Source organism: Thalia democratica, chromosome 6 (genome assembly GCF_965202585.1).
Source record: "Thalia democratica chromosome 6, ktThaDemo2.hap1.1, whole genome shotgun sequence".
NCBI lineage: Eukaryota > Metazoa > Chordata > Thaliacea > Salpida > Salpidae > Thalia > Thalia democratica.
The window spans coordinates 19263258-19282189 of NC_139170.1; the positions used below are offsets into that span (position 1 = coordinate 19263258).

The 18932-nt window shown below is 24.0% G+C and overlaps 1 protein-coding gene across 1 annotated transcript; it reads left to right on the forward strand.

Annotated features, from left to right (window-relative positions):
• Positions 1-455: 455 nt before the first annotated feature.
• Positions 456-12002, forward strand: LOC145838301 (lys-63-specific deubiquitinase BRCC36-like). Its single transcript, XM_082945871.1, has 7 exons — positions 456-621; positions 3164-3374; positions 5218-5309; positions 5547-5608; positions 8480-8614; positions 10727-10935; positions 11183-12002. The coding sequence occupies exons 1-7, from the start codon at positions 472-474 to the stop codon at positions 11200-11202; spliced, it is 879 nt and encodes a 292-aa protein (XP_082801997.1). The 5' UTR covers positions 456-471; the 3' UTR covers positions 11203-12002.
• The last annotated feature ends 6930 nt before the right edge of the window (positions 12003-18932 follow it).

Below are 18932 nucleotides of genomic sequence, written 5' to 3' on the forward strand. Positions count from 1 at the left end.
ATAAATCTTATTATTGTAGTTTTGTTATTTAATGTAGTTTATTTCATTAAATCGCGTTAGTTAATGGATTTTCTGTCCGAATATGAAATTATGTTTGTAAAAATTAAATATATATAAACTTGATTTTTTTGTAAATCTATTTGTAGTAAATGCTATTGTTTCTCATATTTAGATCTGTAGTTAGACAAAATAATTTAGGAGAAGTTTCAAAACAACTACATTTTTTATAACTTAGTTCATGAAATATTGATTTCTATAGTATAACAAATAAACTTGGAATCAAAAATATCCTATTTTTTATAGTACTTGTTAACTCGATTAAAAACTTTAGGTTTTTTTAAATAAAACTATCTTTGAATAAACCCAAAACATTACTATAAGAAAAGTCCCTATTAAGAACAATAGTTAAGTTATTTACAGGTTTAATTACAAACAAAGTAGTAGATTAAATTAGAAACCTAAATTATAGTTATGGAAGAAAATATTTACAATACAATAGAAAATCCAATAGTTTCAAGGGTCTGGTTTAATTCCGACGCGTATCTTGTTTGCCTCACCCATGCTCTTTCTACGGAATCTGAGGAAATTATGGGTGTGTGTATTGGAGAAGTTAATGAAAAGGTTTGTTTGTTTCTAAAGTGTTTGTTATTTATAATTTGTAAAGCTTTTGTAAAAAGTGTGTTTCTATTGAAACAAAATTAAACAATACTGTATTTACTGAATAGTTTTGGAAAGAGTTTGTAGAGCAGTAAAAAAGAGACATCATATTAAAAAAAAACAGTTTTGGTTAAGATTTTTGCTGTTTTAGATTATTTATTTTTACTTGCTTATAAAGTATACAACTCATTGCCTTATATTATTGTTTATCATATAAAAAATTTAAATGAAATTCTATGTTAAAAACAATTATTAACACAGATTAATCTATCTTTTTAATACAAATTAACCATTTCTTTGAATAGCATAAAAACTTAAAGTTTGTGCAGCACTCTTCAAAACTCAGTATTATAATGCTAAAATATAAAAAAATCAAAACATTCTGTACTTTCTAAAATTTAAAGTTATTTAAAGTTTTTTTTTTTTAAATTAAAGTTAGTTGAACAATTCTGATTATTTTGTTTAAAACAAAATTAGATTAGAAGAGCTACTTAAATGTTTTTAAATGCTACACATATTTAAAATAAAATTTTAAGTTTTTATTAAATAAATTTACACAATAAAATATTGATTTATATTTACAATCTCAAATAATGCTTTTCATATTCTTTAAGTGGAAGTTTTTATCTTGTTTAGTTAAAGATATTTATTTTTTCTACTTTCGTAATCAGTGAAAATAATCTTTTTTATTTAAATATGAGGTTGTTTTAAATAGTAAATATTGTTTTTGTCATAAAAAATTGCTTAACTCTATTTATGCCTTTAGCTAATAGTTTACTTGTGTAATGTTCTGGGTCAACACTTTATTCTGAAATCCTTAAACAATTTAGGGAAATATATTGAAAGTTTAGGAGTTTGTTTTTGATTTTCTTAGATACAAAAGTTTACATTTAGAAAATTTACTTAAAAATTTGTAAAAATTGAAAATTCTATACTCTAGTACCTTTGAACGAAATTAAACTGATGTCTGCTTTTAAACAGGAAATAACTACTTTTAGATCATAAATATTTTTAGATTGTACCATGTCAAAAGTTACAAAACTGTAATCATTTTTAGTCCAGTTTAAAAAAAATTACCAGGGTTGCAAACTTCAACCCTGGAAAGAACGGAATCTGAGAAATGTTGAAAAAAACCTTAATAAACCTGAAATCTTGAACAAAAATAACTTAAAAACCTGGAATTTTGAACATTTTTTATATGTAAAATGATAATATTTTTATTTTATGCAAAAAAGCTATCATAAACAATAACTTTTTTGCATCATTTGAAATTTTATTATTTATAAATCACATTTTAAGTAGCATTATAGTATCTTTCCAATGGTTTATACTATTTATAATATTTATCTACCTTTTATTCATTTTAATACTAAAAATTGACAAAAAAAAATATACTTTTAAAAACCTTGAATTAATTCAAAAACCTAGAAAAATATTTCAAAAAACCTTTGGCAACTATGTTTCAATTTATAGCTAAAGCACGATAAAAGTACTATAAATCCTGGTTAAAAGTTATCAAACAAGCACAGACTTTAACCTCACACTAAGCAGACAATGTCTTAGACATTAAGCAGTGAATAATTTGGCTGTGTCAAATTTAATATTCATTACTTTGTACTTAAAATAGATTAGTAATATCTTAACAGCAGTTTTTTGTGACTATTCCTGCCTAATAAGGGCGACATTAGTCATAGGGTTTTCTCATATGCTGTTGTTGTTGGTCGTGTGGTGAAGTTCATTTATTAAAAATACTATAAGAAATGTTTTTAAAAACACAGTTTAAATACTTCATAAAAATATTTACAGCAGTTGTTACCAACATAAAACAATCTTTTTTTACTTTTACTTGAAATTAGATAACTTTATTTTATTTTTTATAAATTCAACTTCTGTTTAGTTTCAAAAGTTTGCCTAACTGGTGCTTGCAAAATGTCTAGAATAAACTTTATTTACAAATTTAGTGTTATATAGGTTTGAAGCATATTTATAATCATCTAACTTTTTATGTATAATTAAAGTTTTCAATGTTGAGAGTACCTTGTTAATGTTTTTGAATAATTTAAACCCTAAGTTTTCTATAAAATTAAAACTTTACTAGAGTAAGCCAGGTTGTATTTTTATAATATTTTATAAATTTATAAACAAAACTTCAACAAAAAACTATGATGATTAGTAAAGATGATGTTTAGAAAATAATTATCAAATTATAATACTTTGTTTTTCATTACTGAAACAACTGTTTAAAATTTTCATTTTCAAAAATTTTAATTTAGTATGTTGATCTTTTTATCAATGTATCTTATCTTACTCGAGTTTTCAGTGTTTGTTTGGCCAGATATTAATTAAATTTATTGAAAGAAGGAGGAGTCAATCTTTTTTTTAATAAGTTGTATGTATATTTTTAAGAACAATCACATATAATTTATAACAAAATTTTAGCTCAAAAGACATAAATTAATGATATAAGTAAGCCATCAAGAAATGATTAAACGTAAATTTATTTCAGAAAGATGCCAAATCTGCAGAAATAGTAATTTCTCATGTCCACTTTTTCAAAAGATCAGATGTGAAGAAAGACAGGGTTGAAACATCAAGTGTTGAAATTTTTGAGGCGTTTCAAGCAGCTGAAACTCTAAATAAAGAAACAGGACGACCACTGAAAGTAGTTGGTTGGTACCATTCACATCCACACATAACTGTGCAACCTTCTAATATTGGTTAGTTTGAATATTTATTTAGTTAAATGTAGTTTAATTTAGTTTTACTGTTTTATTGAGGCCATAGTCCATATATTATAGTATACTTTGTATCAAAATATGAAGAAATCAGTTGGGTTTTGAGATATAATAAGTTTTGTAAAAAGTTTTTGATACAAACGTATAAAAGATAAATTTTTCACTGTCAATTTACTATCAATTTTTAAAAATTAGTAAAACTATATCTCTACATTTTTAAAGCAATTGTTTTAATCTTTCATGAAATGTTCTTTTCAATAATAACAAAATATAAATAATAAAAACAAACCTTAAAGGAAGCGGATTACAAAAAGTTTATGACCCAAATAAAATGAATAATCTATTTATTAAATATTTACTTATAAAAAAAAGATAGTTTTGTTTATAACATATAAATTAATTGTATCCTAAAAGTTCTTTTTGTTTAAAAAAAAATTAACTGGCAGTTTTTAAAAATGATTGCTCAAAAATTCTCGGAGGAGAAAGATTTTTAGCTAAGTAGTGAATTATTTTATTTCTAGCTTTTGTATAGTATTTTTTTTAGGTAATGGAAGCTTGTTTTTTGGGTATTACTTTTGTTTAGAAGGTTACATAATCTGTAGAGCAAATACGACTTACCACTTAAATTTCTTAAAATATTCTGATATAAAAGATAGCTTGGCTACATTCATTGTTTTTATAGTTTTGCTAGTTGTATTTGTTTATAAACCTATGTCTTTTTTTATTTTAAGTTCAGTATTTACTAGTTTTATTATTTTGTTGATATAAGTTATTTAGTTTTCATGATTTAGTGTTAAATTTGATTTAGTTTATAAGTCCAAAATTATTGTAAAACAGTGTTTATTTTTTCATGTAAATTAAACGGAAATTTTATTTTTTTATACCTACAAAGTTTAAACACCTAAGACTAAGAGTTAAAGTGGTAAAATTATAAAATGAGATATTTATTATCTCTATTGTTTATTAGATGTTCTGCAACTGAAGATCTTTTACGGCAACAAAAAGATCTTCAGTTGCAGAACAACTAATAAATAATAGAGATTGTGCTAGGAAATATGACATATCCAGATTTAGAATAATCCATCATTGCAATAGTGTATTTGATCTCGTGAAGTTGGAGGCTATCTCCATATTTTTAGAGAAACCAGAATTGTGCAAAGGAATTCGATTACAAAGTGTCTTTATTTTGTTAAATTATCCTCTCTTTTTTTTCCGTTAGTAGTATTTGAGTTTAATTATATATTACTTTACACTGATTATTTATTGCGCTAATTACTTTGTTAGTTTTAACTTTTTGTGTTTTTTGTTTAAAAACTATTCATAATTTTAAATTTGTTCACTGTTAGGTTGTGATGAAAAGTAGTGAAATACGTATTAAACTATCACAGAAAAACTTGGGAGAGTGTTTTATATATCTTTTATGCATTTAAAAAAACAAATTAATTGTTTTATTTCATATATTATCAAAAAAAACATTTTAGCACTTAATTTATACTATGTATATGATTTTTGACCATTAAAATTAAACTATTCTATTACTACTATAGAAACTAAAGAAAATAGAGTAAAGAATATGTCTGACTTTTTAAACTAAATAATCTAAAACTTTCTAGTTTTTATTTTCGCCCTCACAAATTAATAGTGCATATACTTTAAAACCTAAATTTCCACCTAACTTTATTTTACGAAGTCTGGACATTTTATGGACCTGTAACTCTTTATAAAAAGTAGAAATAAAATATTTTATTAGAAAACAATAAGCTTTGTATAACAAATTTTGCATTTATATGTTTTTTTAAATTTCTAAACTTGTGGCGTTTTTCAGATTTAGGAACACAAATAAACTGGCAAAGAAATATCAGTAAATATTTTGTTGGTCTGATTTTTTCCGTTTTTAATGAGTATCAAGATAGTTTAGTAAGTATTTTGTTATTCATAAAAAAATTAAAAATATAAATTTCATTCTGTTCTTATGAACACTATTTTGTTTTAAAAATTAAATAAAAGTATATTTTAACGTTATTTGTTAATTAAATAGTTCCATAACAAATAATATGTAATAAAACTAATATATATAATAGTATTAAGATTATAACTGTTAAATAATAATTCTGAAACCTACTAATTTATATCCATTTAAATAATAATTTACAGAACCAGCATATAGAGCTCACTTGCTTTCAAACATATGATGATGGTGGTGCTGCATACAACCAGTATGTTATAATTTATATTTTTGATTTAAAGTGTAAATTTATACTTTTAAATATCTCTTACATCTTAAAAATATGTCTCACTCTTTTTGTCGCACTCGGTCTGAACTTATAAAAAACATACCATATCAAGATAGACTAAACGTACTTTGATAAATTAATTAAGTAGAAAATTAATTTACAGACTAAAAATCTTTGCTAGGTGCAACTTAGTAACATTAGTAGATTGAGTTGCTACCAAGAAAACCTTCTTAAGTTATTTTAATGAAAAATATTTTTATTTAGAACATCTTGTTATATTGGATAATATTATGTCAAGGCCGTAAATAGTTTTAACAGAAAATAGTTTCTAAGTGTTAATTCGATGAAAGTTAAGTGCTTATGGTAACTTTAATCAAAATAATACCACAAGTTGGAAAATATTTTTTGAACGATTTCAACAAGTTTTTAGTCTAATAAATATACATTTTGAAATACTTATAACTGAATTTTGAGTTAAGCACATGAGAATATTTATTTGTCTTAAAATAAATTTATTTTTTTTTTAATTAGATAAATATTAAACTTAGTCAACTAATGAAACTGTATACAGGAATCGTGCGCGTCAGGCTAAGTCAGGCTAAATCAGTTTCTTTGGAAAAAAGTTGAAAAACGTCAGGCTAAATCAGTTTTTTTATTTTAAAGTTTGAGAATCTCAGTTTTTTCTCAGTTCAAATGCTTGAAAATTTTTGATTAGAAAAAATTGAGAAATCTTTTTAAGATCAAATTGAAATGTGAATATATTTTTAAACAAAGATTTAGTTATTAAAGACAAAATCGGTCAATATTTGTAAATATAAATGCTTAAGACCTTTTGTTGAATTTCTAAAAAGTTTTTAAGAATCTTCATTATTTTGTTTTGAGTAGATTATATACGTCATAATTATGAAACTTCATAAAAAAAATACAGTTTAAACATTACAATTTAGTTCAACAACTTAGCTGTTTGTTTGAATTTGTTTACGTCAGCTATGTTTTTCAGAGCTTAGTTAGTTAAACTGTTTTAATTTCTAATTTAAAGGCACTATACCAAATACTTTTTAGATTAAAACTCTTAGCAGTTAATTTATTTGTTTTACTGTTTGTTTAAAGTTATTAGAGATATTCACAACACTAAAACTTAGCTTTAAGATATAAGTACTAAGTTTTGTGGGAGTACAAATTTTAGGTACAATTATTTTTTCTTTACAAGAACAAAACATTAAGGGTTATTTTATTTATGTGTAAGCTTTTTAAATCCGATACGACGTCACTAATCACTGTATTTATTTAGATTTTAGGATTTATATTTATGTATCAATTTGAAGTATTAGTCAAAATACTATAATAAAAGTTTTTGCTTATTTTAATACTTAATACCCGTGTAAGCGTTTCATTTTAAATTTAAATAAAACACGACAATGCACGGGGTATAGGGGAGTTAAATCACCTTTTTCACAATTTAGTCTTGTTTTATTGAGTTGTAACTAAGCTACGAGTTGCTTTTTGCAGATTTTTAATGCTCAAAATATTTTTGAGATAAAGCTGGTTGAAGTCAGAGACTACAATAGTAGTAATCAAGTAGTTACCATTACCTAAATTGACTTCTAAAGGGGATTTTTCTTACTTTGAAAAAATGTCAGGCTAAATTGTTCTGAGTCAGGTTAAATTTTAAAAAATTTGCGCACGAACCCTGTGTATAATTACAGGTTACAGTTGTTAAAACTTATTCTATTAAAAAACGTATTTGTAATGAAATAGTTTATTTTGCATTATTAGCTTGAAATCTTTAAAGATAACATGGTACAATATTACTTTTGTTAGTATATATGATCTATTTAAAGTCCGATTTTTGAAATAAAAAAGATCTTTTAAATCATTTTAATAAACTCTTTTATTTCACCTTGATCCTCAAAATAAAAAGTGTAGGGTTTAAATTTAGTTTTTAATTGAACGTGGAGCTTAGTCCTGAATAAAGTTACAACTAAACTTATCTGTAATATATAACTCAGAAGTACTAAAATGATTGAAACTTGATAGTCCACTGCTAAGTTAAGTGAAAATTTATATTTGTTTTCAACATTTTAAAGATTTAGTTTAATAACTTGTGAAATTTTCTTAGTAGAAAGAATTAAGTAACATTCTTAGAGTGAAGGTGTGTTATGTTTTAAAAATAGCAACAAAAAGAACAATGTTTTCTATAAAAAGTGTTTAATATAGAAAACATAATTAGGATCATTAATGAGTTTAAACTCAGTACAAGTAAATTAAAACTTATGATTTAACTAAAGTTATTTTTGTAAAATTCTATCATTCTAGCTTTCTTGCACTTTTTAGTTCATCTAAGTGCAAAAATTTTAGTTGAATAATTTTTGAATACTACGACAAAACTACTATAAAGTGACAAAAGGTATAAATAATTTTAAAAGGTTAAGTAAATTTTTTTACAAGTGACTAAAGTAAAAATTCATTTCTTATTATTTTAATATAGAAAAACTTCATAATTTTCACAAGCAATAACATTATTTAAGTCAAAGTTTTAGAAAGACTAGTAAGGAAAAGAAAATTTTAGTGATTGAAATAAACGTCATTTTAAAGGGAGTTTAAAAGTAATATTTATTGTAAAAAAACTAACTGAAGTGTTTACTACAGGGCATAGATGTAGTAACAGTTTCGTAACCAATGTAAATTTGATTTCATGATAAACCCCGTTAAAATAAAATTTCATTAAATCTAGTAGTTCTAATTCTTATACTTTTCGATGTTTTTTAAGACTAGACACGGTCTAAGCTTAAAAACTGTAGCGTTTACAACTGCTAGATATGTAAAACTCAAGCTACGGCAACTATACTACAGGGTCTACAGGAGAATTGATGTACCAATATTTTTAAAACGGATGAAGCATTTTGATGAAAACTGTTTGAAGAAGTTAACAGAGCTTCCGAAAATGATGGTAAAAGAAGTACAAGATAAGTATGAACAAGTTGCAAGGTTGGTAAACATTATTGATCTTAATATACGTTTTGTAATTACTTGTTTTTTTACCTTAGATTACAAGTTTTATTTTCATTAGTAAAAAAATCAACATATTTACCTTGTAAATTTGATAACACCATAAGAATTTTAAGTAATTAAGATATAGAAAATTCATTAATAATAAAAAATTAACAATATTGTGCGTTTTATAATGTTTAAACTAGGTTTCCAAAAGTGGGCAAAATTTTCCCTTGTGGCAATTAAGGGTATTTTGAACCATTGGAGATCCAACATTTTTTTGACAAAAATTAAGAGAAGACCTTATACGTAAGCTGTAATTATATACTATAAGATACTTTTCATAGAATAAAAACAAATTTACAAGATATCGTCAATTGAGTAAAAAGTTTCCGAAAGAAACTTATGGAGAAAAATTTTTCATTATCAATTTTCTCAGAATTTTCAAAAATTTACTAAAAATCTGGGTTTTCTTCATTTTTTGGTCAATTAACTTCAAATTTTTATAAAATGTTTTATTCAATTGATAGAAAAAATCCTACTGTAAGAATAAAATAAAAATAAAAATTCAAAAAAAAGATTTTACTCAAAATTAAAAAATTCTATAATACAGATGTTTATTATTTAGTTAAGATTGAATTGACAGAGTTTCAGAAAAACTGCTTGAAAACTGTAGGAGAAGATCATTTTTAGGGAAACAGTTTTGCTTTTTTAATTTAGTCCTTCCATAAGGAACCTATTAAGCTTTATGACATTGTACCCCCATATCTCAAAAACTACATTGAGTTTCACAAAACAGTAAAAAGCAATTGCTAGCTAAGTTAAAGATCTTTAAAATAAATTAAACATGTAAAAAAAAGTCTAACCCCCTTATGCCCTTAAGTTTAATTTCAAACTAAAAATGAACCAATTTTTTTTTATCTGGAATAATTTTAGAAAACCTTGAAGAAAATTACGAAAAACCTTTTTAATTTTGTCATGTTGGTTAAAAAGTCATATTATTTAGTTTGTTCAACTTTTATTTTTATTAAGCCGAAATGAAAGTCTTATAAAAATTTAATTTCTTACCAGTGAGAATATACTTTAGTTTTTACTAAAAACAGAAATGAGGTCAAATAAATACCATTTGAACTAAAAAGTTTTATTTATTGTTAAGTCAAAGCTTTTCGTCTTACTTCCATAAAACTTTATCAAGAATGAAAGATGAATTAGTAATTAATTTTGGAATAAGTTAGTAACTTGAAATATTATGACATAAACAAAACATATTTTAGATTTAAAATGTTAATAATAATGAATAAAACTATTTTACTTTATAGTTGGGAATGGTATTTATTTACGACAAAAAAGCTTCCAACAATATAAAATAGAAATAAGATCATTTTTGAGAAATATTTAGTTTATATTAAAGGTTTAAGTTTAAATTTTTTTTAAATGTTGAGTCAATTCTCTTTTATTAAAGTCTTCAAAGTTTTCTTAAATTATTAAGTAAGATCAAATTATTTAAATACACAAAAAAGTTTAGTACTATGAATTTAAAACAATATGTTTAAACAAATAATTGGAAGCATATATTTAATGTCTTAATAATTCTTATACTACAAGAAAATTACTTATAGCTTTAAGATATTTCTTGTTTTGAAAAAGGTGTTATTTTTTGATATCTTTAGTTTGCTTCTACTAAAGATTTCTTGTTAAATAAAATATTTTGACACATTTTAATTCAGAGCTTCCCAAAGTGGCTATTAGTAGGCAATAACTAGCACAGAGGCGAAAAGTAAATTGGTAATTAACTAATAAAGGGTGGCCTTTTTTTATTTTTCCAAAAAGGCTATTATGAAACTTGTTTAGGAATTTATATTTTAGCACAATTTAATAAATTACTTATTCTGTTACCAATAGCTTTCATAATTTTTTTTTTGTAAACTTCTACTATTTGAATAAGTCTTTGTTAAACGTTGTAAGATTTCTGATCGATATTCTGTACTTTTATAAGTTACATGCTTACAATATTCAAAAACATTAAACTTTTGTCAGATTTCAAACTATTACAATAAGAACACTTTTAGTTTACTTTTTGTTTTTGTTTATGTACAAATTGCGAAACAGTTCTTCGTCATCGCACATAATGACAAGCGTGCACAACGCATCCGTGTTCGCTCAAAACTTGTGTGGAATCACAGAAACTGTTACATCTCCTCTGCTTCACCTGCTCCACGGTGCCCACAAGCAGAGAAAATGTTTTTTGCAAAAAGTTAAGGATGAAAACCGAGAGCTACAGAAAAAAATTGACGCGCTTAAGAACAAAAAACAAATTGGTAGTTATAATTGTTGCTATAACTATTCGAGTAGATAAAAAAGATAATCATGATATTTATATCTACTAAAAACTTTATTCAATTCCGAACTAAACATTAAGTAGTTAAGGTTAGTTTTAAATCTACAAATAAAATAATTATAACTTTTAATTTAAATGAAAATTCAACAACCGTGTTAGTAAAGCTTATTGCTGCAATAACTAATTAACTTATAGTTTTTTTTTTCAATAGTTTAATTTTTCAACAGAAAACTTGATGGATTCATAGCAGATGTGATTAACTAAACAAATGTTAATGTTTTATATTGTAGAGTATACTTGTTGTATCGAACTCTTGTCTTTTGTAGATGCCAAAATCATAAGATTCAATATAACAGAAAATTTATGATATTTTTTTAATCATTAACTTGTTCTATAGGTTGTAGATAAAAAAATATTATCATTACACTATTTTTATTTTAGAACCATATGGCATTTAATTTTAATGTAACGTTATCTAAAAAATAAATAACCACTTTTTCTTATTTAAGATATATATATTCAATTAATTTATGAAACCGGTTCATGCAAGCGTTTATTTTTTACAGTTTGATTTTATTTTTTAATATTCAAGCTAAAATCTTAAACTTAATATATTTTTGTTTTTTAGCCAATTGTATTTTTTTAAGTCTTCCTATCTTACTTATAGAAAATTATAAAGTATATGATAAACTGAAAAAAGTTCACTTCTTGTCAAACTGTCTAGTTATTCTGTTCACCATTTAATAAAATAAATACGCTTGGTTTTTGCAAAATGTTTTCATATTCTTCAAAGCTATAACTGTTTTTTTCGTTTAGGCTTTAAGAGCATGCTTTTTACTAAATATTTTTGATAAAATTAATAGTTTATTTAGTTGGTTTTTTATTGAAGTGTGATCTTAAAAATAAATCAAAAAATTACTTTTAAAATAACATTATTATAAGAAACGTTAGGTTTTTAGTAAGATATTATTTAGAAGAAAACTGTAATTACTTAAAATTCTAATGTTTTATTATTGAAATACATACTTGAGTGCTTTTATTGAAAATTTCTTTTAAACTATTAGAAATATCCAAATGTTGATATATTAAAAAGTTAAAAGTTACCTGCCATATAATCTGTTTAGTACTATTAAAGTTTAATTTATATTTTTTAAATGTTTTTTTTTTTTTTTTAAGTGCATACAAACAGCAAAACAACTGTTTTATGTGAATAATTAATATAATAAAAGTTTTTAAATTATTTTTCATTTGTAGTTTTTTTTTTGATACTATAAATGACTTTTCGATGAAGCAATTGAATTAATAATTTAATTTTACGAATATATATTATTAAAAGAAAACAATTTGCTTAATAAAAATAAAATAGACGCACAAAAATGATACAGTCAATAGTCCTAAAAGTTAACGAAGTTCAGTTAAAACTATACCTTTTTCTAATTAGAATTAATCTCGTAGGTAATAATATAAAGTTAATAATTTTTATTAACAAATTTTCTCTGTCTAAAACTCAATTAAACCATACAAGTCTAACTTTTTTTTAAAGTAACTAAAATAAAACTCTTTATGTAGATTTAGGACAATTAATTGTAGATAGAAATGTTATATAAAAATTTTTATTTAAAGTTTAAAACCTTAAACATAGTAGATAAAAATAGTATAGACTAATAAACAAAAAAATCATTTATGTGAATAAGAGAAGAAGCTAGTTTTGTTGTTTTTAGTTGCTTTGACTGTTATTAGTAAGCTAAACTGGGTTTTATTTGTTACAATTGCCTTTAATAATTGTAGACAACTAAAGTAAAAAAATACAGTTTTGTAAAAACATACGGAAGCAAAGGTAAATATTTAACTGATATGACATACTCTTTGTAACGTTATGTAAACTACTTTGCAAAATGAAAACACTGATAGGTCGATGTTTTTTAATAAAGTAAGTTTATTAATTTTTAGTACTTTTAAACACAAAATTACTCTATGGAACATTTTATTTGTTTTATATCAACAATAGGCCTTGTAAGAAACAATACACGAAAAAAAAAAGACTATGTAAGATAAAAGAAAATGTGAGGTTTTGGCTATAACAAAAGTTCAAGGATTTAAAACCAAAAAATTTTCCAGATTTAGTTAAAAGTACCAGACATGGGGTAATATTTTTTTATTTTCAATTTTTAAAAAGCATGTGTAAGCTAAACAATTACACAGTTAAAATATTTGACTAAAATTTTTCCATTTTTTTTATAACATTACACACTAGTTTATGACATATTTATCGAAAAAATAAAAAAAAACTTTTGTGCTAATTAACATACTTGGTATTTTTTTTGTAAATTTATTCATGAAATGTAAACTTTTAAAGTAATATTTACTTCTAATTAATTTGTTACATCTAAAAAACTTTATCTGTTTAATTAAAAAAAAAATTATCATTTAGTTATTGGAGTTTGAAGTTATTATTAGTTCTAAGAAATGTAAATAGGCTTTAATATTTTTATACAAAATGTTTTTTATATCTTTCAATTTAAATGGTCATTATGCTGGAAAGCTACAAAAAAAGTTATTTTACAAGTAAAAGCACTTTAAACATTGATATTAAATAAAGTATTTTAAAGCAAATACGTGCCTTTTTTCAGGCCATTATAAAATAAAACTTTTTAGATTATTCAAAATTAAGGCTATATTGGTTGTTTTATAAATTTCATACTAGGTTTAACTTAAAACTTTTACGTTTCATTAGAAAACTATGTTAATTCATTACAAATTTACCTGAAACAGTAATCTCAGCTTTCCATTTATCTATATTTATTGTCCTGGGAATGACGTTAAACTGTTCTAGTGTATGACTCGATAACCGAGAGGTTTTTTGTACACCAGGTCCTTGGACCAAACCTTTTGAGCGTATTTATTTTTCGTTCAATAAAATATACATATATACTTAACTCTCTGTTAAAAAGTACATCTATCACTAATTTTTTCAGTGGCCATACTAAAAAAATAAAAAGAAGTTTATAAACATTCTAAAGTTAATTCAAAACAGTAATCTTGATAAAAAATAGCTAAATAGAAAATGCTGCAATTTAGGCTGAACCACTTGAAACCAAACAAATCAACTTTTTAACTAAAGTTTTTGGGTATTAATCGACAATTATTATTAACTCATTAAAAAAGTAAATAAACAAGTTGCAATGATCAGTATTTAATAAATAATTAATAAGTTCATCCTGGAACTTTTCAAAATGACTTAGATTTTTTAAAATATAATGGTAGCTTACTCCATAATTTACTACCTTGGTAAGCTAGCAGCTTGTGACCACTTTTGTTGTTGAATCTAGGTAGGAAAAAAATTGTTTCTGAGGACCCTGTATGATAAAAATGGATATTTTTTACATTTTTTAAGTAATCATTAAAGCTAGCTGGTGACAGATTATTGTTAAAAATAAACATAAAAAGACCTAATTTATATAGAAACAGACTTTCAACATTTAATTTTTTTAGTCGCTAATTTTCTAACACTATCATAAAGTTTCTTATAATGTATGTATCTAAGTGCTCTGTTTATAAGAACATTGATATCATACATACATTTTTTATTTGCTCTTCCCCAGCACAACAAACCATGTCTAACATTGCTCACAAAAAGAAGATTAAAGATTAAACATAATGCTTTTTCATTTAATAAATGTCTTGTTTTATATAGTACACCCAATATTTTTTTGTAATTTTGTTTTTTTAGTTTCTATGTGTTCTTACCACTTTAAATTTCTGTCTATAATTGTTCTCAAGTATTTATAGCTATTTGTGTTTGTTATAACTGTTTTACCTATTTTTACATTAAAATCTATATTTTTCCAATTTTTTTTTTATTGATGTAGAATCATGGTTCTGGTTTTATTAAGGTTTATTTTAAGTTTGTTTCCCATTAGCCAATCTGATACCTTTTTAAATCTGTACTAAAACTTTTAATGTCATTTAAGTATGTGTTTTTTGTGAATGATTTGTACAACATCGTATCATCTACAAAGCTTAAGACGTTAAGACTAGTATTACTTTGTAAGTCATTCAAAATTATAATGAATAACAACGGTCCTAGCACTGAGCTTTTTGGTACCCCAACTTAACTTTTTTCACAGATTGACTCATATTTTTCAAAGCTTACAAACTGTTTCCTTTCATCTAGATATGAACTAATTAGTAGATGCATATTGCCTCTTACACCATAACATTCCAATTTCCTTGGTGAGATATTTTTATCTACATTATCAAATGCTCTTGGGTAATCTTTTTGGTATCAAATGTTTTACTTAAATCCAAAACGACAGCACAAACTGTCAAAACTTACAAATCCTTTATAAAAATTTGACGGTACCCCTTCAACAAATTCTGCCAAAGGCGAAATGACCCTGTTTAAGATCAAACTGAGAACTATTTAAAACATTATTTTATCAAAAAGTACTGTACAGCCGACTGTAGATTACTTTTTCAACTATTTTATTTAGATTAGATATAAGTGAAGTCGATGTATAACTTCCTGGTAAAGTTTTTGATCCTGATTTAAAAAATGGTAACAATTTTATAGATTTGAATGGAACACTTTTAACTTGTATAAATTTTCAATTGGTCCGTTTATCAATAAACTGTTTAATTATAATCCTGAAGAAAATATATTGGAAAAATATTAAACATCTGTAGTAGAGTATTATCGACAAACGATAGCAAATGACGTAAAAATTTAAAAAATATTTTGAAATCTTATAACTATACACATTTATTTTCAAATATGCTAAATATATTATTTAACAAAACAGTTATTTAATATTATTTCATATTATTTAACAATGAATTCTTTGACAAGTAAAGAGTAAACTTATATAGTAAACTTATAAGTAAATTTAAATAGTAAATTTCAAAAATATATAAATATATATCTAAAGATATTTTATAGACTCCGTAGATCTGTTCTTAAATTTATTTGAGAGCAGTGAAACGCCGTTAGTCGGAATAAATTTTTGACACAAAAACATCTGTGGTAAATATATATCTATCATTTTAAACTATAGTAATTTCAAACAAGTAACAAATTTTGTAGTATTTCTAGGTTTTCAGGTTAAAAATTACATCAAACTAAGATTCATCAGCTTTTAGTCTACCTTACTCCTATGAAATAGAAAAGAAAAAACTTAATATCATCGAAAAATGTAAAGAAAACTCCATGCAGAAATACGATACTGTAAAACTAGGTGAGATTAGAAAAAAAATAAAAGTTATATTGAAAAAGTTCAACAGGGTTGCCACACACTCAGGACATTTATTTTTTTTTAAGTCTCAGTAAGACTCAGGATAACTCAAGTTGGTTTGGTTTTTTAGTCTCAGGCTGACTCAGTATAGTTTTTTTTATTTTTTAAACTCAGGAAAGTTTTAAGGTACTTTTTTTAAGATTTTGAATGATATTTAGTTGATAACGTTTCAAGTGTTGTTCTTTTAAAATCAATCTGTTAAAGTACTTGATTTTTATAATTATTTGAAAAATTAAGTAGACTTTTTTAAGGATTTTTAAAAATTCAGAATGACTTAAGAAAGTTTTTTTTGACTAAATGAGTAACAACCCTGAGTTTAAACCAAGTTTTTTGAATATTTAACTTTTCTAACTTTCAGAAGATGTATGAATATATTTAATTTCAAAGCTTATTTAAGTAGTTCAAAGATAAAGTAATGTAAAAGTAAAAGATTTTAAGAAGTTTATATTACAAGAAAAATGACTACTATCATACTACATTAATAGTTTTTGTTATTTAAGTTACTTAATCTATAATTTTCATTTAACTCAAGGGTCGGCAGACTGTAAGTCTCAGGCCAACTGCCCAAGAAAAAAGCTGTTTGCACGCTTTTTTAAATAGAAAAAAGACTTCCGCGGGGCGAATGAAGCTTTTTTTTAACTGTAATAATCAACATAAAAATACTGTTTCAAATCAAAAAATGTTAAATTAACCATTAACAAAGAACTGGTAATTATTGAATATAAAATTTAGAGATTATCAATACAAAATCAGTTTAAACTGCTTTTAAAATGCAGGTTTTACATAGAAAGTAAATCTCAGACCAAATTTGGCTTGCGGCGAGCTGAAGTTTGCCAATCTTTTTTAAATACTTAAAAAAGAGAAAAAAAATCATAGCAAAGAAATTTTGGTACATAAAAATTAAGAAACTAAATTATAGAATAAATTAAAATAAAATTTTGATTGAGCACTTAGAAACATAAAACAAAACTAAATAATTAATCAAAGATTCTTAATTTTTTGGTAGTACCCAGTTCAATTAATTGTTTTTTATATTGTTTGAGTAAACAAAAAACCTCAATTCATGAGGCAATATTGATTGAAAGTACAATCCAAGTTTAAATAAACAATTAGTTAAACCGGGTATTAACCATACGTAACGAATCTATGAGTAGTTGTTTAGTCATGTATTTATTAAATTATTCAGGATTTCCTTTTTATTTTTGTACAATTCATATTTTGTTTGTTGCCATATTAATTTTGGGTTTGAACTTATGAATTACATAAATTAATAAAATATTTATATTCTCATCAAAATTTGTTTAAGAATCTACTCTATTTTTTTTAGAAAGTGTACAAGGTCAATCTGACGAAAAAAAATCTGAAAAAGCTGAGTCAGCTAATCTTTTTAGAGCTTTATTTCTATTTTTTTTTATATACCCTTACCCCTAACCCACCTTATCATAACATATTAAATATTCATCAAAAAATAAAAAAAATAAAAATTTTTTTTGCTTACTCAAATTTTTCAGCTCAGACTGACATTTAAGTATATTAGCTATTCATTTTTAATGTTATCACTTTGTGTTTAAATTTCTTATGATTGTTTTTATTAATTAAATCATTTCTAACCTGCAGTATTTCTGACCCGATCATTTCTAACCTGGTGATTTACAATCACTGTTACCCTTAACCCTTACATTTGGTCGGTGAGCGGTTCCTTAGAAACGTTAAGAAATTCTTTTGAAAATTATATTTTAAATAGACATTCTATCACACAGTACTATATTTAAAAAGTACATTATTAAATATATTATTTATTTTTAAACTAAAGTTCTTATTACTTTTGTAATAAATTTCATAAATTAGTTTATAAACTTTTAGCTCTTTATACAGGAATAATTACCTCATCTTTTAAATAAAATACTTTACTTATCTTTTTGAGTTTTTGACATTTTTTATAAAGTGGTAAAAAACAAAACTAATTTGTATTAAAGTTCTGAAACTTAAATTTATGACAATGATTTGAGTTTACAGAGCTTTCTATAATTGGTTGCAATAATTTAATAAACAACTTTATAATTATATTTAAAAGTTTTCTTTTTGAGGTATTATAGCAAATCGTTTCTCACTGTATATCTCTCTTATAATTAGTTTTTGTTCCAATGTTAAACAAATTGACAAACGAAAATTCATTAGTTTACTCTCATATTAAGCTCTGTACTAAGTTTTTTACAATGATTATCAACTCTGTAAAACTTTTTTTTATTTCTAAATACTTCAAAAAAAAATAGTAAATACTTTAAATGTATGGTACATTTTCATTTGAATAAAATACGCATTCATCATCATTACATCTTGATATCTTGATATAAAATATATTGCTTAAAAACTAAAAAACTTTGTCGTTTTTTGAGAGCGGTGACTGTTTTTTTTATTCAAAAAATCTTTGATTAATTTATTAATTTCAAAAACATGATCTAAAAACATTTTTTTTAGTACTTTGAACACTGCTATTTGCCTGTCTACTTCTACTGATTGTTTATTGCGCTTATAGTGATGTACGACTCGATAACTGAAAGGTTTATTTTGTACACCAGGTCCTTAGACCAAACTTTTTTGAGCACTTGTTTTTATCGTTCAATAAACAATTGTATAATTCAATTGTATTGCTCCAATAACATAGAACTTTAAATAGAAAAACTAA

Bases quoted from the DNA above. Each gene is read 5' to 3' on its own strand.
- LOC145838301 (XM_082945871.1), top strand. From the start codon at position 472: ATGGAAGAAAATATTTACAATACAATAGAAAATCCAATAGTTTCAAGG. The intron at 5,310-5,546 runs GTAAGTATTTTG...AATAATTTACAG, and splicing joins ATGAGTATCAAGATAGTTTA to AACCAGCATATAGAGCTCAC. The intron at 5,609-8,479 runs GTATGTTATAAT...ACTATACTACAG, and splicing joins GGTGGTGCTGCATACAACCA to GGTCTACAGGAGAATTGATG.